The sequence below is a fragment of the Aplidium turbinatum genome, chromosome 6 (genome assembly GCF_918807975.1).
Source record: "Aplidium turbinatum chromosome 6, kaAplTurb1.1, whole genome shotgun sequence".
In the NCBI taxonomy this organism is placed as follows: Eukaryota; Metazoa; Chordata; class Ascidiacea; order Aplousobranchia; family Polyclinidae; genus Aplidium; species Aplidium turbinatum.
This window is the reverse complement of record NC_137477.1, coordinates 27,760,915-27,783,811: the sequence shown is the minus strand read 5'-3', so window position 1 is coordinate 27,783,811 and position 22,897 is coordinate 27,760,915. Positions and strand designations below refer to the sequence as shown.

The 22,897-nt window shown below is 36.1% G+C and overlaps 1 protein-coding gene across 1 annotated transcript; it reads left to right on the top strand.

Annotated features, from left to right (window-relative positions):
- Positions 1-17,800: 17,800 nt before the first annotated feature.
- Positions 17,801-22,395, top strand: LOC145772702 (uncharacterized). Its single transcript, XM_082584575.1, has one exon. It carries the CDS (start codon positions 17,811-17,813, stop codon positions 19,971-19,973), a length of 2,163 nt encoding a protein of 720 aa, XP_082440701.1. The 5' UTR covers positions 17,801-17,810; the 3' UTR covers positions 19,974-22,395.
- The last annotated feature ends 502 nt before the right edge of the window (positions 22,396-22,897 follow it).

The window sequence follows — 22,897 nt, the reverse complement described above, 5'->3', positions numbered from 1 at the left end:
GTGGGCCTCGTGGGCCTGGGCCCACCTACTTTATTTTCTGGGTGGGCCTGGCCCACCCACTTTTGAAAGCCAAGTTTTTTTGAAAAGGTAGCGAAAACGGCAAATTAGAGAAAGAGTTCCCAAAAAAAGCTCTTCAATCATTTAATACACCTTAGTTTGATTACACAGGCCAGCAAAAAATGTTGAGACCAAAGGTGAGAGTCATTTTAGAGTATTTCAGGGCCCCTGATTCCAAGAATGCACTTAGTTTTTTGAATTTTCGAAACTACCAGGAATTGAATTTGGAACCAAGATTACGTTCCTCCGTAACAAGGATAAAACTTCAAGCAGCTACTTTACTGAAGAACATAACTTTGTATTCTGTAATTACATAAATGGCCTTCGTACCTTGATGGGTGTTGCTCAGTATAGTAAGCCTACCATAATAAAGAATTGCGCTTGTTCATCGATGGCTTTGTTTTGCTTATTCGTCTAGTTTGTTAAGCAAAACAATTTATGTATTTTGTTTGTACTTAGTAGCTTAGTTAGTAAGTCTGATATTGTTGAATTCAACAAATACATTAAGGCAAAGCACAAGTTGTTTATTCTACATCTTGTATCCTAAGGCTTGCTTCACGTCTTATTTTGATTGTTACTAGGCCAGTAAACGTTAAATAGCCGTTCGTTTGGGTTGTAATCAACGTGATTGGTTCCAAATAGCGTTTTTACAACTCAGAAATGTGCCTGGGATTACTTTCAGTTTTGTCTATGTAATAAACGACACGACGTTAAATCTATAGGGGCTCAAAATTGCAAAAAATGTTTTTGCGATAGGCTATCTCAAAACTAGAGCCAATTCGAAAAAACAAGTGCATTTTCTGAATCAGGGGCTTCGAAATACCCTAAAATGACTCTCACATGCCGTGACTTTTAAAAAAAAAATTTTTGTTTACCTGTGCTATCTTTGATAGCTCAATGATGAAATCTAATCTTCAAACTTTTCTGTTGAGCCCACTATTGGTGGGCAGCACGTGTGGGCGTGGTTGCGTGTGATTGGTGGAGTAATCTATAAATCAATCTAACTGCTCTCTAATGTTAAAACAATGATATCATTACATATTATGCAGTGCATGCACGATTGCATGTAGGCCTACTGTATAATGCTGCAGATTATTTCTCCCAGGTTGGTATTTTAACTGTGTGTGTATTTTTGCTTTTTTATTTGTGTGTAAATCGCCATATTTTGTACAGCGCTGTAGAGCAATTTAACAATTTTGTAATTTGTTTGGCCAAATCGGGCCCAAAAACGGAAATTTTTTGCTGGTTGGCACAAAAGGCAATCATGAAAACACAATGTATAAGCGATTGCAAGTATTAGGTATGCAGCAATGTTATGGGGGGTCTGGGAGGCGAAGCCCCCCCAGAAGTTTGATTAACTTTGACTGCTACGCCTTTGGGCCCACCTACTTTTAAAATGGTTCCTCCATCCCTGCTTGCAACCCATTTGGAGCTGCTCGTAACCCCAGGTTTAAAAGCATTGTAATTTAGTATATTTGTAGCCTAAGTGACATAAACCATTTTGTTGCAATGTTTTTTCCTCTAAAGCAGATCGTTGTGCAGCTCTTGCTTCAGGACTCCAGTTCTTGAAGTAGTAAGCACTTCCTACAAAGTGGTTTAAGTAAGTTGATAATATACAATTCAATTTACTTTTCTTTGTCAGAATGCAAAAGCAATGATATTGTGAAAAAGAAATACAGTAACAAAACCAACAAAAGAAAAAGGTGGCAAAACATTAATGGTTTAAGACGTGCATGAAAAGATAAAATATTGCGGTATAAGCATCGATAAATATAGTTAAGCGCGGCCACCAAAACAATAGTCATGACATAAAAATTAGCTAACAGCCACCAAGTCTGTTTGGTATTTGTTTATGAATTATTATTTTCTGAATAATATTTGATAAATCATTCTATAGCATATTGTCTGTGGGTGTATTCCTACCAAAATATTACTTGCTAAAGTAGCATGCGATTAGTTGGAATTTTAACAGAATTTTCTTTGCAAAAAATATTATGGTTTCTTTGACAACTCAGAAAGTTATCAACCAGAGCAATTTCAGTTCACAAGCTCTGCTGCACTAATCTACCAGCGGATAATTCGAGCATACGATTCAGTTGTGCACAAAAAGACAACTAAGTTACCAAGAAATGAAAATTCATACTTTCAAACAATAACTTACCTTAGCAATTTATGGTACAAACTATACACAATAGTAAGCCTATATGTACTGTAAAAATTAAATGCGCTATTCAGTAATCAAACTACTAAAACTTTTACCAGTATAACGTCTCTATCAAATGCGGCCACATGCTGAGGAGAAGTTGGTCGTTTTTATTTTTCCACAATTACATTTTCTTTTAATAAACTTAAAACAACTTTCGTACTTCAACTGAATTTGCCGAAAAATGTATATAGGCCTACCGTACTGTATTCATAATTTTATATCATTTACGAAATGTGTATTGGGACTGGGACATCAAAGTGTGTATGACTAGAAACATGTAAAACTTTTGTGTCTAGACTCTAGAAAGTATATTATCTTCACCTGACGAAATAAAGGGACTACCTTTCATTTTCTTTCTTTTTAAATCAAAATTCTCGAGCTGCAAAAACTGTCTTGTGTTGAATTGTTTATGTTTGCGAAAAGGTGACGTGGTGCTGTAAAAAAGCAAAACAGGTTAGTAATTCCACAAAAGATGTTTAAAACAAGTGGAAAAAATCAATATATTGTTCAGAGTTGGCTCAATTATATACTTTTCAGTTCAATTACATTACAATTTCGCCATCAAAATTTTCAATTACTTTGTCATTGCATTGTTTTGAAATATTAAAATTGCACTTACATCCAAATGTAATTTATTAGCCGTTTGGATTACAAATATTAAATATTTCAACATTTACGTTTTTTGACGATTTTTTACAAATTCATTTTCACCAAAGACAAGTAACATTGCATTTGAGATCAAGTTGCAATGTAGAAGTCTCTCCATTCAGCGGCACCTAGTGAATGGAATAATTTCTCGGCAACAACACTTCAACAATCGGAAAACTTCACTCTGCCAATCTCGGTAACCGGCCCTGCGTCAAGAGCCTCTACAAGTATGCGAACAAGTACCAGGAATAACCTATGAAGGCTTTGTCAGTCCGAGGATAAAGATTCAAAAACCAAAAACCAAACCAAACAACTATAGCGGCTCAACAAAAATAGCTTCTGATATCATGAGTACAAATTACCAAATGTAGCCTTGTTGTAAATTGGGCCAAAACAACAAAAACAAAACTCTCAATTACAATTACATCAAAATGTGTAATTAATTACATTCAATTCCAATTGTAATTGATCAAACCCTGTTAAGTCAGCTGTCATACAATAAACGTTAAGTCGTTGAGCTGAAAAAAAAAAAAAAGTAAAACAGCTGAAAAACTCTTTTGTGAGACCTATTCAATATTCCATTTACCTATTCACATAGATTCCATCAAGAAAAACTTGATCAACAGACCAGCCTTTTACTTAAAATTAATTATTATCGAAATGAATTTTGCCAAAAACTGTTTCTATTGGATGGATGGTCATTTTATTTTTGTTTGGATGCGAAACGCCGAAACATACATAAAACAAAAACTGACAGTGTGCATCCAATGAGAGAGTGCGAAAGACCGTAGCCCTGAAGGCGTAGAAGGTCGTCGAGTCTGCACTCTCTCATTCAAATAGTTACACAAAAGAAAGTATTGCGTTGTTAATATTGTTGCAAATTGACACAAAAAAGAAGAAGGAAGGAAGAACAGAAAAAACAAAACAAATACAAATGCTACAAACAATAATAACAATTAACATAGTCAGGTAGTGGATGTCGTTTTTATAGCTCTTGATTATTGAAGAAGTGTATTTTGCACATTTTACTGAAATATTTGAAGCCTTTGTTCATGTTTTTTTTTCATATTTTGAGGTAAACTGTCCCATACCTTGATTCCCATGCATTTTAAACTTTTTTAAAATAATTGGGTATTTGCCAGTTTAGTATAAAGTGAATTGGAACTTCAACGTCGGGTGTTATACGAATGAATAGATGATACATGTGTAAAGAAAGTTTTGAAGTTTTCCGGTAGTTTATTATTATAAAATTTGTACATAAATTGGCTTATTTCTAGTTTATAAGTAGAATTAACAGTTAGTATTTTATTTTCTTGATAGAGTGGCAGTAATTTAGTTTTCATTTCAAATGCTCCTGTAACGATTTTAATTATCTTATTTTGTCTAACCTGAATTCTATTCAAGTATTTTGTGGGTGCGCATCCCCAGTTGATAATTCCATATTGTAGGTGCGAGTGTACAATACTATAATAAATATTGATTAGAACTTTTCTAGTAGTGAATTTTCTAAGTTTGCTGAGTACGCCTGAAGATTTAATACTCTCGGCTGTTTTGCAAATTGTTTGGATTGCGGAGTGTTGCTACAAAGTAAATATTGTCATGTTATTAATATCAACGCATAGGCTGTGATTGCTTATGTTTGTTTCACTTTGTTTTTGGTTAAAAGTTAACAGTTGCTGTTATTTGTACTTTCTGTATATTTTTTTTGCTCATAGATCTTCTGTTTTCGTAGGGGATAATATCTTCTCATTAAGCACAGGATTTTACTTAAGTATTTAAGTATAGCTACAGCAAACAATTGTTTTTTCAATTTTATTGAACATTTGAACAACCGATTTTTGGTTTTAACCCTAAAATGGGCGGAAAAAGTTATAGCTTCTCTTACAAGACTGGTCCAATGCGCCTTAGTTTAAAAATGCTTGCTAAACTTGCGATTGTTGAGTTTACAAAGGCGAAATTAAATCTTCCCAATAAGACATGTTTCACTGATTGAGTTGTTGCGTTATTTCGTAGTCGGAGTTTTAACACTCGTAAAAAATGAAACCGAGTTATTTTAATATAAAAATGAAACAAATCACTTAATTCACTTAATGATTAGGCCTAGGGTCGCTGACAAAGTAGTTATTCAAGCAACTTTTACTATTTTAAAGGCTTTCAACTTGTTAAACTTTTTGCATCTAACTATTTTGAGTTGACTTACTTTTCTACTCCTGAAGAAAGTCTTGTTGTGTAGAGCTGTATAGGTTGCTTACGAACTTCACTGCATACTATCCAATAGCTTCCACGCTTGTGACCTTGCAGGAAGGATTAGAAGCTTATCTATATTTGGAGCAAGTGCTACAACTGGTTGGGCAATTAAACTTCACGATGTCATAGCTTTAAATCTGCATGGCGTAGTAGCTGTCATCAGGCTCAACAAGCTGCAAAGTTTGTAAAGCCTTTTCTTACTTTTGGACTACCGGTACATAGTTATTTGTCGAAAGTTGGCTTTCTTTGCGTTGCAAATAGCAGTAGGTTATAGCAGACAACTACAGACAACTAACAGTTTGAAAAAAATATTGTCACTGTTTTATCCCTTTATCTAAGCCCTCCCTTTATCTAGTTTTGAAATCACAAAACCGGAAACTTTTTGACAAAACTTGATCTCGAATATCCTAATTGCTCACAAATCTAAAAACATTGCTTGGTTACGGGACTGCTGCTCCTCGCTACCTACGAATTCTTGTGAATCGTGAACCCTGGAAAAGAGCGTTGATAGAACGTATAGCGATAAAATTAGAAAGCGGGGTGAACAATGAACATCATCTTTTTGAAATGGAAGAAACACTGTTATAGCCCAAAGAAAATTACCAAACTTCATCTTTACTGTGTAAAAAAACTGGTGAGCCTACGTTATATTATTCATGGGAAGTATGGCGCAACAGGAAGCTATTGTCTCAGATCGACTTTTGCGATTAAACATATTCAGCGCATAGCCGGCGTATAGGGTCAATATGCTACATATGCTGCAGAACGAGGATAGACAATGGTAAAAGCCTAAGGCAAGTCTTACCCACTAGTTCCAGTGTATTGAAAATCTGTTCCGGGTCGAGCTTCAGTTGGACAATTCTCATTTGTATGTTAGCTTCTATTTACAGGAAAAAGCTGCCGCTTGTAATAACAATAAAGAAATAACAAAGCAAACTTTGCAACAAAAGTACAAAGATCCCTAGAATGGAAGAAGACAATCTTGTTAAAAGTAACGGGACAGCAGTGTCAGAAAACTTTAATTCTTTGCCAAAAAAGACTTATTTCATTCGTTGGTGGTTGTTGCTGGTGTTGCTTCTTGAAAATGCTCTTGCCGAAACAAGCTCAAATTCATTTGGCACGATCAATGACGTCATGGTGGCTTATTTCAACGTAAGTTATGAAGCAGTTGACTGGTTGTTTCTAGCTCATTGGATAACAGTGCTTTTGTGTGCTCCAATATTAGCTTGGCTTAGTTTTAGAAACCAATTCGGATTCCGAAACCTTGCCATCTCACAAGCCGTTACAGTGCTTTTGAGCTACGTTTGCCTTGTGATAGCAGTAGTGTGGCCGAAAACGTTTGCGTTGATGCTGATTGGACAGTTTATTGACGGAATAGCGTTCATTATCACTCATATTATTCCTCCTGTTTTTGCTGTTCATTGGTTTCCAAACGATCAAGTAGGCACAGCTATTAGTGTTGCGACAGCTGGTATGCATATTGGTGGAGTACTTTCGTTTTTGTTGCCTGCAAACTTATTAAAGTCTCCTCCTCTTCAGCCAGAAAACTTTGTAAGGAATTTCACCCATGATTGTTCATCTTATGAAGAAGATTGGTATTGCTATGATCGCCAAAAGCTTCTTTTGTTGTACGGAACGCTGTTGGTGACGTCACTTGTTGGTCTTATTTTTATGTGGTGGTTTGCAAACGACTACCCACCGTCTCCACCTACAGTTGCTGTGGCCATTCAGTGGTCAAGTGTTGATTTGGGACTCAAAAGTATTGAAAAGACTTGGAAAAACTTTTTGTTGGAAATAAAAAAACTTTTTTGTGATTTTTCTTTTATATTGATAGTAATTTGTTTTGGAATTACTCACAGTGTAAGTGCTGTAGAGACCATACTGCTCGGAGAAATGATAAGAGCTATTTCGCCAAGACTAGTTGTATCAGTTACCCCAAACCAGCTTACATCGTTCATACTTTTAATGATTTCCTTTGGTGGAATTTTAGGAGCTGCTATTTCAGGAAAACTAGTGAACATTAATAAAAACTACTTAAAGCAGACAAAAATTGGAGGTTTCTTCTTAGGTGCATCAAATGTCGGGTTTCTTTTAGCTTATTATTACGAAAACGTACCGGCTCTTTTCATCACAAACTTTATATTTGGTCTAGCAATAAGTCTATGTTTGGTTCCTTTGTTCGAGATGTCTACGCAACAAACATATCCTATTGATGAATCTTTTACATCTGTTTGGTTAATTGGATTTTTTACTCCTGCAATCGTCCTAGTTTGCGTAATTAGTAGAATTGTAATGAATAATTCTGGTGGTTTAGGAGTTGCTATTGTTCAAGCTGTGTATAGTTGCCTCGTTTTTATTTTATCATTTTTTATCAAGCCGCAAAACAAGAGATTGGAAGCAGAGCAAATGTACTTAACGACTTATGGAAGTGGAAACATGTCTTGATAAAAATGTATTTTGTAGACAACCTGGAATGCATGAGAACGCAACGCTTGCATTTCTCTAGTCTAAACACTGCAAGTCTGGGCTGGTGAAAATTATCAGCAGCGTACGCAGGATTTTCTCAAGGGAAGGTGGGAGAGAGGGGATAATTCAAAATTTTTTCAAAAAATACGAATTGAAAAAACGTTTATTTGCTAAAAATAACCAGTAAGTCATATTAAAGACTTACAGGCTAATCTTATTGTGTAATATTAGCCTGTCATACTCAACTTGAATTGACGATATCTTTTTAGTTTGATGCAGCTACTTTACTGAGTTGGATAGATTTTGTAATGAAAACAAAAAAATGAGGTATAACACTCTTGACGTCGCATAGAATGTTTTACGTGGACGGTGACGTTAGCTTACTCCACCCAATGAACTACGCGTATTGAGGTGTTGCGACCGTGCCAAATTTTTTTCAACTCAATAACTTACTTCGATCACAAGCACGTTTTAACGTTCGCGTTTTGTCGCTTCTACCTTTTTCTTGACCTTTGCTATGTTGACGTGTATTGTTTTGCTATGATGGTCAGAAATAAAAAAACAACTGAACTGATCTGAGGGTATGCTCAGTGGTCAGCTATAAAATGTCGAGTTTTTGTAACAGTATTGTCACATTGTTTATTTAAAATTTCCGAAAAACTGCACCAACTAAATATGAATATGGATGGGCCCTTAAACAGAGATGAGGGCCCACTAACCGGGGTTTTGAAACCCGTGAAAAAGGCCTTGCGTGATTTAACCTATTGAATATCGAACTTCTGTAGCAATATTTGCAACATTTGTTCATTTCCAATAACTTAGCCAAAAGCCATTAAGCAAATTGAAATGAGTGGCCCCATAACAGCAGTGCCTCCTCCCCGGTGGGTACGAGGGGCGGTTAATACGGCCCTGCTACCCAAAACTTGAATAATAACATGTTTGCATAACACAACCACAACAACTCTATCAAACGGTATTGGTTTTAGCATGTGTAAGCTTTAAACGTGATGGAATATTTTGTATTTTGTGTCATCTGTGAAAATTCCCCTGGAAAAATATCCCCCCACTAAATAGCTTTAATGTTGTACGGGGGGATCACTTACCAAAGGGAGGAACTGTATCTCGGGCGCTATTTATCAAGGAGATCTTTTCACGTGAATTTTAATTCACAGAAAATAACTACAGCGCAGCCTACTGCTTATTCATGTTTGTTATTTGTTTGAGATCGTTTTTGTATGTGATTCACAAAACTAAGAAAATTTATACAATTTTCTGAAGTACACATATTACTTGCTCAACTCGTTACCAATTACATTAACCTATTACAGTGTTAATAAATATATGAAGTGAGCAGTGCCTTGTATAAACTGTTATCTGAAAAGATAGAAACACTTTAGACAGATTTTCGAAGTTTTACTGAAAGACTACTTAAAACTTCGTCAAGAAAGAAATTAATGAATTCCTTCTGGTCATGAAAAAGGTGTTTTGAAACTAAACTTCCATTAAAACAATCTTTGCAACTCTAACTTCTAATCTATAGAAACCTAGTTTTATTTTGAAAATTTTAGTCAAATCAATGTGCGTTAAACAAAAAAAAAACAATAATTTGTTACAAAAACAACCCAAAATTTGTTAAATTTTAATCAAATTTATCCTGCCCTGGACCCCAACGTTTACTTTGTTCATCACCTTTTGGAAATTCGGCATTTTTGAAACTTTGGTGCCTTCCCGAAATAATGTTTCTACATCCGCTATAACCTTTGCAGCTTTCCAGAAGGTACTCGACTTTTTATTAGCTTTTGTTGTGCAAAGTGCACACTGATGCGCAGTCTTGAATTGACTAGTTGCACGTTTTTATACTTTTCATAATCGCATTCGACGGTATAGCCTATGTTCTCGTGTGTTTGAAACCTAAAAACTCCTTTGATTTAATAGCAAGTTTATTCAGAAATATATTTTCAATCATTTCCTGGTGTTAAAAATGACCAGTAGATCGTATTGTCCCCTTGTAAAAAACATAAGTTGAGCATCTTGTCTGTATTCGTTCTGCGTACTTCAAAAGTGTGCTCTTCTTGCTTTTGATGAGCACCATAGCCTACGTACAATCAGTGCTGTATTCAAGGGTATACGGCCGGTATACGCAGTATACTCTCTGCTTTTTTGAGCAACTATAGACTATAGTATACCCTCTGGTTTTCCAAAGAGAGTGTATATGCTATGCTTACTGATTCTTGACAACTACGCTACTAGATCCAAAATTTGTAAAGAGGACAAAGATGTAGATTCCTCTCGGCAGGCTGTTTGGAATGTATGCATAGAAAAGTAAACAATTTTGTACCTCTCGTCCAATTTTAATGTTGATCATAATTCATGATATGGTAGAAAAAAGATTAGTATTTTGCAAGTTGTTTATTATTTATCATTTTGGCAAATCTGGCAGTATAGAGTATACCCTGTGCTTTTTTTTACAAATACAGCACTGCGTACAACACTGATTGTCTTAGTTTCGTTTCGAAATATAAGCAAGCTTTTTTGTGATCGAAACCCAATCAAATTTCACAAAAACGCAGAAATCAGCAGGAATCCACCATGCATGAGTTTCAGAAATTTCTTAGAAAATTTTTCTAATTTTTAGGGCACAAGTTTGTAGCCTATATGCTGGAATTTCGTTTAACGCAAGTTCCCTTTGTTTATTTTGATTTTGTTTGTTTCAATTGAAGAAACTTGTAGAAGAAATTTGTTTCACTTTTTATTGCCAAACGGCGAGGTGTTTCTAAAATATTTTTTGTTTTGTTTCGCCAATAAAAATCTTTTCTAACAGATATAACTGTAATTAATGTTGTCCTATGTATTCTTGCGTGCAGGACAATGTTAATGAAGAGTGGTTCAACCCTTGCATGTTGAGAGCAAGATCGTAAACACGGAGAGTTTGGGGGATAATCTCCCACAAAATTTTATCTTGCCTCCCAAAAAAAAGAATGATGATTTTAACACAAATAGGCTACAGTAAACCTATTTAAAGATTTGACTATTAGGCTATTCAAGTAAATTTCTTGCAGCGATCAACTGATTTGTATCGGTCAGCTCCAACAATGCATGTGGCACGGAAGAACAAATTGCAGATCACACCAACTTCAACTGCGCCATCTATACCAATATACCATGAGCCAAATGGTGTGCGTCCGCGTGAACTGGATGACGAATCTATTCAGTGGCTGCTCGACACTTGCCAAAACATCTAGATTCTAGACCGAGTCGTCGCTACTGTCCGAAGGTGGTAAAAGGAGAACTCCTAACCAGGGCCACTTTTAATTAACAGATTTTCACTGCAAGGACAATATTATCAGTGATTGTCGTAGCTGACTTCTCTGATGTATAATTCACGTGGCGAACCGTGTAATTTCAATTTTTCCAACGTTTTCTATGATAATTTGAAATCTGCGATGAAAACATTATTTGAGTTTTTGCCTCCAGGCCCATGAAATGCATTGTCAGTGTATTAATGTTCTGGTGCCAGAGGTGTAGCCAGTAAACAATTTCGAGGGGGGGGGGGCAAATAAGCACTATTGCACATGTCTGTAAACTCAGCAACGAGTTGACGAAGGTGAAACACCCAGAGGCAAGCGTGGGGAGCTTCACCCAGAATTTTTTGAAAAACCCTTAAAAATTGCGCATTCTGAGAGTGCTTTCAGCCTAAAGCAACAATAAAACTTTGTCAAATGATGCTGTAGCAGAGTGTGAAATGTTTATTTAAAATATTTCGGAAGACTTGTGCCAATACACCATCAATTTCTTCAGTGATGTCGTGAGACTCATTATTTACTGTACATTACCAGGTTCTTAGACAAAATTTCTTGTAGTGTTACTATAGGCCTAACCTATACTTTCATCTTGTTTTGGATTTATTTGATTTGCCATTGCTACACGAGAGAATTTTGTACTTTTTCGACTTAGATCTTCACGAGAAGATGAAATTTCAACTTTTGGTTCATCACGCTTTTTCCTTGCAGAATATGCAAGTCATTTTAGGCTGATATTGCTACTTTTTCGTTTTGTTTTTGAAAATTTTGTTTCGTAATTTCAAAACACTTTATGTTCATTCGCTTTGAAGCAAAATTATTTGTCCTGAATTTGTTTCGATTCGTTGATAAATAAACTACCTGTGTCTCAGACAAACAAACGAATACTGAATGACCGCAAAAGGTCTTGGAAGTCGAAATTAGTGGCAGCAAATAAGTGCAAACCAAACTAACTGATATGATTGTGATTTAACACGATAATTTTTATTGGTTCGATAATCGTGTTCATCATGTCAAAAGTGTTTTATCCGCAAAGGAATAATGCTGAACTATAGGCCTATTACTTAGGCCTAAGATAAAGTAAGCTACTACGTAATCTTTTTGTAAAAATTACACTGACTGTTACTGATATTACTTAATTTGAGGTGAAAAAAGTTAGTATAAAATGAGGGGAAAAATTTCAGTTGGGAAGGGGGCAAAACCTTTCAGTGGGAGGCATTACTCCCCACTTTCCACTTGAAAGAGGCCCTGCCCTCGACCATTGAGGTACTGACGCTAAGCGCGCATTTGTTGCTATGCAGCGCTATCGTCAAATACATTTGCAATATTTGGCGGTGAACAAACCAAGGGAAACTGAAGTGATAATGAATTTACAATGATCCACGAGTGGTCTCGTCCGAAGTGAAACTAATTAATGAGCATTGAGCAGACAGGAAATGCTACCTACTTTAATTTTGATAAAAGCCATCCAGTTTCTCGACAAGCAAGGCAATAAGCTCGTCTCCTTTCGGATCCTGAGCGAGCTCTTCATAAAAAAATTTCTGGCTCAAAAGGAGAAGGTTAGTTTCACAATGATGAATGCTCATGATTTGACACAAAACTAGCTGTAGGCCTAGACTTAGGCTTATGTTTTCAAAAGCTTGTGCATATCTAGCCGAACATAATCGTCAGCATTTACCATACTTTTTATACAAAAAGAATTAGCAAAAATCATGGACAAAGAAGTTATTTTGCAACATTTAAAGAATTATCACAATCAATCAAATTGTTAAGCTTAGTCTCTTACTTTTAGGCTGTAATGTTAGTACTTTATATTGTCTGATTTATAATCGAATTAGGATTTTACAATGTTTTATTGTTTGGGTTTGGACTTGGCTATTAAGTTGAAATCTAAAAGTGGATTCGGATTTGAAATTCTAAAATCTACGACGACAACCTGAGAAGAAATTATCTAAACATTCGTAGGCCTATTTTTATATAACCACTGACCAGTCCCAAACGGTACAAAGAAAGTTCGACAATGGAAAGGTAAGCGAACCGGTTACCAACTGGATTGAATCTCACTACTGGTGGTAGGCTACATATAACACATAGTAGGCTTCTCAATCTCTGTTAAAGAATGGACAAAAACAGAGAGAGACTGTTCACCAGGCATTTGATAATTAACTTTTTGCGGTCCAAGTTAGATCCCTGGGATTAGGGCTACCATATGTCCTCTTTTAAGAGGATTTGTCCTCTTTTTTGAAGAAAAATAAATTGTCCTCCGAGGACACCCAAAAATGCTCAAATGTCCTCTTTTTTAACATTTTCAGTTTTCTTGCTCATATTTTCAACAGGATTTCATTGTTATGTGACTTTTTCGCAATTTCCAACCATTTCTGTACCAATGCAACATGTTGATTTATAGATTTTGAAAAAAACATTGACGTAGCCTACTATTTGATCTGCTGTTCTAAACAATCTTAGACGTTCATTGAAACATACTACTGTACATTGCTTTGAGATTGTCTTAAGACTTAAGTAGTCAAATAGTGGTCAGCGATGAGTGCTGTGGAACTGCAAATCCACATGTAAGGAAATTTCCTCATTTTAGGAGATCTGATCAACAAATTTATGAAAATGAAAAATTGGGACAAAATCAAAAAAAAGAAAATGGAGTAGGCTAAATCACAAAGAAATAAAACATTGAAAAACGCAAAAACTGCAAAAGAGTTTGACATATTTACATTTTAAGCTTCTCACACTTTTATAATAAATTATTGTTTTACCCAGATCTATTTTATATTGATTCATCGCTTGTAGACGTTGCTGATTACCAACTTAATAGTTTGACTAATTTGCCAAGTGAAGCAAATCGAAAAAATATTCAATGTGCACTGTGCATAACATAAATATTTCAAAAATATTTATTTTAAAAATAATCGTGGCGTGGATGCTTACAACTTATGTGGGTGCAAATGTAGAATGAATTTAATCCATGATGCAGTCACAATAGTACAAGGAAGGTAACAGCCTTTTAGTTGAGTCTGTCCTTAGCATCTCATTAACAGCTGTATACACCTTCAATTACCGTATATTTCATGCAAGTAATTTTATGATTTCATTAAAGCTGATCCTTTTTTTCTCAAACAAGTTAAGGCATGGCTACCTGCAGATATTACCTGATTTGTCACATTTTTATTACATTATTACATGACATTTTTATTTTGTCACATAAATCTAACAAATCGGCTTGCGAAAAACAAACTTGTCTGGGTTTTTTGTGTCTGTTTTTTTTGCTGTAACTTTTGCTGCATAGGTCTATAATTATCGCAGGTCGTGGAACACCCGTTCTCTAGATGAAGAAAAATTGGCCCGTGCACTATTGCAATATAGAAATACCCCGACCCAAAGAGATGGTGCTTCCCCTGCTCAAAAATTATTTGGACATCCCGTGCAAGACACTATCCCAGTGCCCAGACATGCTTTTGCCCCTGAATGGCAGAAAAAGTTGGAGAGCATCGACAACAAACGAGCCATATCCGTTGAAACCAGTAAGCGATATTACGACATCCATGCCCATGAATTACCAGACCTCCCGGTTGGCACACACGTAGCCATCCAAAATGTACGCTCTGGAAAATGGGATAGTTATGGCGTTGTTGTGAAAGCATATCAATTTCGAAAATATTTGGTGAAAACTGACAGTGGTCGCTTCCTGGATCGTAATCGACGCTTTTTGCAGAAAAGAGTTCCAATAACTCCCGCTGAGCGCACACCAATTGAAAAACAACAAAGCTATGACCTTGATACTGGTGGACCGGCTCCACGCCGGACACGTCGTCACCGTACAAAACCCAATAGCTTAGTGGAAGACCCCGACTGGCCGTAGTTGCCTTGATACTGGTGTATATTTTTCGTGTTTGTGATTTTCTGGGCCAAATATGCTTGTGCGCTTTGTAAATTGCATGTACAGAAGTTGAGAACTTAAGGGGGAGGTGTTGGAATGCTATTACGTCCTGGCGTAATCACGTGACTCGTTGACTCGCTCTATCTGTGTTGTTGCCGCGCTTCCTTTCATTACAATTGTGATCAGTTGAAAGTAGCACGCGTCTCGTCTCTAGTGCTAGGCAGGAGAAGTATATAACAAATACGATCTACTGGTCATTTTCAACACCTGGAAATGATTGAAAATATATTTCTGAATAAACTTGCTATTAAATCAAAGGAGTTTTTAGGTTTCAAACCGTTTCAAACACACGAGAATATAGGCTATACCGCCTAACGCGATTAGAAAAGTATAATAACGTGCAACCAGTGGCGTAGCAACGCAACATGCCGCCTTTGGATTTTTGCACGAAATGCCGCCCCCCTTAACACCGTCGTAAAAGCTGATTAAAATTCCACACAACAGAATTAAAGCAGTGTTTGTTTAGTTTTTATTGAAAGTTGGAAATTCAATGCGTCCAGCTTTCATTGAAGCAAATTCAGCAATTAATATTAAATCATCAAAAGATAATGTACAGAATAAATCACTTTCAATGAACAGTAGGCTATTGCTAGCGCAGACCGCCTGCTTTCTCCCATAGTCGATCTCAAGTAAGATTTTATCAACTTAAGTTTTTAAAAAACTACCTTCACAGCTTGCGATAAAAACGGCAACAGAGGCAAAGGTTGTGACTCCTAAGTAAATACGGTGTTGAATTCACGTAAACGATGTTTGCTAAATTCACGTAAACGGTGTTTCGCATTAAAGATTCCACCCCTATCAATATTTTCATTTTGATCACAAAGTTTATTTAATGCACCCACCACATCAATGAAATATTGCTGATGCGCTTTCGCAGCTTCATAGTGCGCACTTCATCGTGTGCACTTCATCGTGTGTCCGTCACTCTTTTCACCACATTTGGCACATACTTAAGCAACAACTCTCATCTGTGACTGTAAGTAGAAGCAGAAAAAGAAGAAATAAATCCTTTTCACAACAGCAAAAAATGGTTCAGAAACTTCCGACGATCCCACTGCGTGAACTCCTGCAAGGTTAAGTGAGTGGTTTCTACATGGGATAAACAAGGCCTCAAAACTAATATTTTTTCTCTTCTGCATTGTAGCCTACTCTAGTACGTAGTCCTGCCATGGTGGAAGCATTGTCGTATGCTTGGCCTCTACACATCATTATGTCTAAGCCATTTGTTGAAGCTCATTGAGATTGCTGTCGATTTTGAGGTAAGCTATCTAACTATAAAAGCCATTTCATCGATATGAGAGTCGTCAGGAGTAGGCCTACTGCCAAGTAAAATTGAGAAATACTTTGCTGTCTATCTCCTCCAGCATGAGATCTTTTACCTTTTTACCAAAAAGCTCAATTAATTCATTTTAGATAGGTGGTGAAAGGTATGTTGTCATGCTCTTTTTGGCGAGTTTGGTACTAAAATGTGCTCGTAAATGACTGTACTGTAATTTGCAAGGAGTTTTAAAATTTCAAGAAAATTTCCCTGGTTCCTTGAATTAGAATCTTCCAGATGACCACAAAAAGGAAGATTTTGTTTACTAAGACACTTCATGACTGCGATTACGCTCTGCAAGATTTCTCTCCATCTATTTTTTCCTTATTCATAAGATTTTGGATTTCTTTGTCAGTTGTTTGAGAATAAACTAATGTGACTGTCTTTGTTCGTTTAAAACGTTATCACATTTTGCCGCCCTCCAGCGACGTGCCGCCCCTGGATTTTTCCACAAAATCCAATGGGTAGTTACGCCACTGAGCTAGTTACCTTCAAGAAGTTGAAATTTATGCATTTTTATAAATATTTTCAGATTCCTGATGAGGGCTTAAGTTAAGCCGAAAACGTTTGGTAGTTAAAATTATTCGTCAGTATGTGAAATATATTGTTATACTGCTCAAGCTAGTTGTATTGTTGTCTTTTGCCTGTCTTTGGTTCAAGAAAACAAACCCTCTCTTCCCGAAACTATAAAAAATAAAATAAAATTGAATTGTACTGAAAGATTGCCACGAGGTGTTGTTAAAGAGTGGTACCAGAGAAAAATGTTGTATTTGGTTGTTACGTGAGCCTTGCGTAACAACGTCAAAACACAGGCAACGCTTGATCTGTTTTTAGACGCACAAGTTGGTGGACTATAAAAGGTGGAGCAGTAGCCCAGTTTATGTATTAGAATTCAGTAAAATGGCATGGTGAATTGAGTGGAGACTTTGTTGTAGACGCAAAGTAAGTTATAAAATGTAGGTACCGGTACCTCGTTAGGCTATAGCCTAGGTACGATATTGCAAGGTTTGAAAGCTTACTTGATTGTTTGTCAGTGTCACTAGTGGGATATTTCGACGGCTTAGCTTCAGCTATATCTACTGTACTTTACTGCGAATAACAATAAATAAGCTTAACTTTTGAGCAACAGCCTTGTGCCTTGTCGCACGCAACTCACATTATCTCATGAAGGTTGTGTGAATTTCTCCTGCTATTAATTAGGATTAGCCTCAAAAGCTCACTCAATATGTCCAAACAGTTAAGACCAGGTTGAAGGAATTACACTGTACCTGTAGTGGTAACATTTGACTCTTTTGATTAGTCTTTATGTTCCTGCTAGATTAAACATTATCATAAAATTATAAATTTTAAGAAATTATATTTAAATATTTTAAAATTATAAATAAAAGATTTCTCATCATCAGATTGATTAAACATACCATTAGCTTTAAAACAATGAAACCGCAATTTTAAGGTATTTGGTTTTGCACATCAGATTAGTTGGCCTTTGCTAACTTAATGTTAGGTACTTGGTGTAATTGCGAGCGTGCTGTCATAAATAGAATAAGTTTTTATTTTTATGTTAGATCTAATATTGCATGTTTTTCATTTTCTCATTAGATTGAAACAAATGTGACTGAAATGAATCTTCTATATACTATTGTGCTTTATGCTATGTTTTTAAGCTCTGGATATTGTCAAACATGTAAGCCTGTTCCGAAGAAAACATCTTCAGATGTCCTTGCCACAACTTCACCAATTGTAGTAGAAGTATCACTTGTGCAGAGCAAGAATCTAAAGCACGCCAGAAAAGGAACAACGTTCAATGTCACTGCAAAAGTAGTTCATGTTTTTTTCCACAAGAACAATGGTTTGACTGAAGGTACTGAAATACAATTTGGGCCTGTTGGAAGAGTGAAAGACTGTGCCAACTTAAAAAGCAATTCTAAATATTTATTATTTTTGCAAGAACCAGATCAAGATGGATTTTATTGGATTAGGTATAATCCCATGAAAAGTCGCAAGCGAACTATACGGAAATTTGAAAAAGTTCTATGCAAGCGCTGTTTGGTTCCACCTTCATTTAAAAAGAAGTCGAAAACTATCAAAAAATCAACTGGGTCTAAATTGCGAATAAAATGCAAAGCAGGTGGAAAGCCACGTCCTGCATTGACATGGTATTATAATGATGTTTTATTGACAAAATCTAATATTCCAAAAGATTTTAAGGTTAAGAAAAGCAAAAAATCTAGTTCTATAGAAATTCCTCATGTTAGAAAGGAATATCATGATGCCAAATTTAAATGCAGCGCAAGAAATGTTGCCTCTGAACATGCTGCAAATTACACAGTAACTCTCAAGATAAAAAAGGTTCATGTGGCAACCTGTGACAAAGAATGTGGTGTCAAATATGCAAACTTTTGTGAGCATGGGCATTGTTGCCAAGAAGTTGAAGGTCGACGTTGTCTTTGCAACAAAGGCTGGGATGGTAGCAGATGCAATGAAAGGAGTGTGAGGCCATTAATTAGAAATAAGAAGTTGAACAAGCACAATGGTCAAGAGCATCTTGCTGTTGCTTTAGGAACATGTCTGACATTAATGGCTGTGTCATTCGTTTGCTTGGGGACATACTGCTTGTTTAAAAGAAAACGAAGTAAATTGCTTCGTAAGGTGTTAATAGTAGATGGTGACAGACAAATAGATGCTTCACCAATGCTCACTTCTTACAAAAACTCTGAAGTTGAAGTTGACAATATCAACCATTTTTCCACCTTTACTGGTAGTCATTCAAATATTGCTGCTGATGCACACAAACAATCATTCCAAGTCAAATTAAGTTTGGATAGAACAAGTGCTGGCCTTTCACCAAGACACGATTCAGGGACTTCTTCCAGTTTTTCAAAACTTGATCGTGAGCATGCTAGATTGGTACACAAATCCTCCTTGACTAAAGGAAGCAGAAATGGTAGCACAAGAAGTCGTTTAAATGGTTTGGCAAAAAGTGATACACATTTACTTACAGCGAAGACTAATGAAAACGCTCCAAATATTACAACAGAAGCATTGGCCCAGCAACATAAAGAGGATGATTTAAAGTCATCCTTAAACCATCATGAACGCCACTTGATACCTGCACTACCTTTAAATAGCGGATTACTCAGCATCGTCAAGCACCAGCCAGATATATCTGCCTTGCCTCAATCTCAAGAATCATCGGGTGGTGATCGTAATCTAATCGCTGAGTCTGATATTCAGTCTTTTCATTCATCATCTCCAACCGCTATGTTTGCCACCAAGATCATGAGTACATTTGATTCTAGTGGAGATGTTAAGAAAAAAACAGGTTCCCATTTTACAGAATCCCTTAGTACTCAATCAGATGTGTCCACACCAAACCATATTGACAATTCCAATTGTGCTTTAATGCCGGAAAGCTTGCCCCGTGAGAACACTTCTCAATGTAAAGCAAATGTTAGAATTATTGAGTCTAATCCAGAAGACTTCTTTGCTGGGTTGAATATACCTGAGACTTCACTCAGACTTGATGATGATGATCCACTTCATCCTAGTTTGAAAAAAAGCAAAGGTTCAGAATACTCAACTAATGCAGTTGATCACCAAGATCATTTTTCAAAAGACTCTCACACTAATCCATCTTTTGCTTCAGCACATTTACTTCGATTACCAATGTTGTCAAAACAAGCAACATCACCTACTGATAGTGGGATTCCTATATCTTGTGAATCTGTATCATGTAATAATGCAAATTTCAATGATTCTGAGTCTCCTGAAAGACTTGTGTAAAGAATTCAATATGTTTTGAAGTGTATTTATTATTATTTATTCAGTTTTAGCAAAATCATTTCATGTTTGTATCTATAAACTGAACAAAATTTTTTGTTTGATTTCAACAAGTATTTCTGCGCCAAACACAAATTATATCAACCGCACTTTATACCAAAATTCAACCATGTTCAAGATTTTTTTGCTGCTAGTTTATGACAAATGATTGTGAGAGTAGGCTACTGCGTATGGACTGATAAATTAAATTTTCTTTCACAAACCTACACTTGCTCCTAGCCATATTTTAAGGCACTGTTTCATCAAATAGTTTGTTAAAAAGTTAAAGCCTTTTCATCATGACATGGAACTAAAGCTTAACTTTCTGGGGTCTTGAAAATGAAAGTGCATTGCCAGAAAGAAGAACCTATGATTTTGCCTTTGATCTCTTTAATGACCAAATTGCATCCTCCTAGTAATTGATTGTACGATGTAAGGTTAATTTGTGCAAAGTAGTGTAATTTCGATGTGTATGTGACAATTATAAGACTTAATAATTGCATTGGAGTAACACAATATCAATGTTATTAACTTTTCAAAGCTGAACATTGACTTTTGGTGTAGTATTGATGTGGTAGACATGAAATAAGCAACCGTTTGCGTTTTATCAATGTCACACAAGGCATTATTTTCCACCAATATTCAACTTATTACAGTATTTATGCTATCCTTTAAATTAGTGCTTTGTAGCATGTATTTATACAGTAAATGCTTACACTGTTAGGGACTATCCTATTCGCTTTTCTGATTAGCAAAAAAGCGTTCTTTTAACATCAATTCAACGTCTGCATGCCGTCAAATCAATCACCAAGTCCAAACAACGAGTTTTTGCTAATGTGCATCAATGTTTTATTAACGTTAGTAACATTTACATCAACGTTAAAGCAACCGATCTTTTTTGAAATCAGAGCTGTTGTCTTGAGCGAAAAAACCACAGCATGTCTGTGTTTCTTAGGTTACTGTAAGTTCGCTGAGCTTACAAGAAACAATTACTATGGAAGTTGTGTAAACCGGCTTTGACAGCTTTCATGAATAAGCACATCTTTTCTGACTGCCTTGGTGAGCCCCGCCAGACAGCAAATCAATCGTTTTTTTACCGATTCTAGCGTCTACAGACGTTGAATCAATGTAAAAACGATTGCTTTTCAGTCTGTGACTCCGTTTCTCTCACCTTCGATATAATGTGAGTTTTTGAATTTGTATTGAATTCGTTCACCGTTTGTTTTGAAAATTAATGTTGTTTTGTGTACAACTTGCAACCATGAACTCCAGCAATACCATAAGCTTGGAAATGATGAAATTTTTTGAAAACTTAAAGAGAATGTGTATTTTTGCTTTGTTGATCAGTTAAGCTGAATGAGAAACGTGTGTTCAAGTTAGGCGTAGTTTTCTAATCGTGTTGAAAACAATGTTTTGAAAATGACCTACGTCACTATGACGTCAGCATAAGTGAAAGATAAATAATCATGCATTATAAAATCTCACATTTTAGTTCAATTTGTTTTTTCAATGCTTTTTATCCGTACACAACTATGTAAAATGCTTTTCTCAGTATTAACTGTAACAAGAAAGCTATTATTCCTTCGTCGCCCAATGTCTTACTTTTTGCTCGTTGTAGCCTACTTACCCAAAAATTTAATACTGCATTTTGAAGCAGTAGCGTAGCCAGGAATTTTGAAAGGGGGGGTTTTGACCACCCAACGGCGGGGGGTCTGGGGGGCCTCCCCCAGAAAATTTTGAAAAATTACTTTGAATTTGGTGCATTCTGAGAGCATTTTCAACAAAAATGTGGGTAAGAATATTCCTGTAAAATGATGCTGTCCGGTAGCATAACAAAAGGATAAGATCATGTTTTCTTCGGCCTTTTTCGGAAAAAAAGCAAAGTCTCTGTGTTTTCTTGTTGCTAATTCCTGGCTGAGATGTTTGAATGTTTGGTATTGGCAAAACTCGCTCTTTTAATGCAATTTTGTTTAAAACTAGGCAATTTTTTTTTAGACTGAAAGCATCATTCTCAATATCGTGACGTCACACACGTGCCAAAGGGGGGGGTTGTAACCCCCAAAACCCCCCCCTTGGCTACGCCACTGTTTTGAAGGATACGAATTACTTACCGTAGTATCAAAAACCAACAAGAAGTATCAAACTTTTTTCATCTTTGTAATGTTTTATATTGTGTATTTATTATTTATTCTTATTGTGTCATAGTGGTTTTTTAGACTAGTGTCAAATCATGTACTGTAATCTTTCTCTGAATTGCCTTCTTGTGTTGTTGAGCACTATAGTGGCGCAGTTGTTTTCACAATATTGTGCGGCTTATTTATTGAAGCAGTATGTATAGCTTATCATCACCACTTCGCCTTGAATAAAGCAATGCTTTTCTTTCTAATGATGCCCATTGTTTCTTTTTTAAATACAAGTTGTAAGAGCCGATTGGGGACTAGGAATGAATGCAGCCATTACCAGATCCAGGAAAGAGGGTACACTCGGTCACACAGGCTGGCTCCTAAAATAAAATGCGAAGGGTGCTTGATGAACAAATAAATATGGAGGTACAAAATGCGCAAAACGACCAAAACAAGTTAGGTTATAAATGATGAAATTGCCTCAGGGACAAGCCTTCTTCAAGATATCTGTTTCATTCCGGACCTTAACTTGTCAGTTTTCGATTTTGTTGTAGTTAGTTTTCGAAATCAATGTTGCCCCCGAAATGTTTTTTTCTGAATTTTACACCGAGCAAAGTGGTAGGCTCTTTAAAATAGGGCAGTTTTCCTTGTGAATCAGCTGATTTCAGTCAGGTGACTCAGCACATGATATTCTGAGCGTTCTCCTCGAAAGATTTTTGATACAATGTAGCCTAAGTTAAGGTGAATATGACGCCACCATTAGCG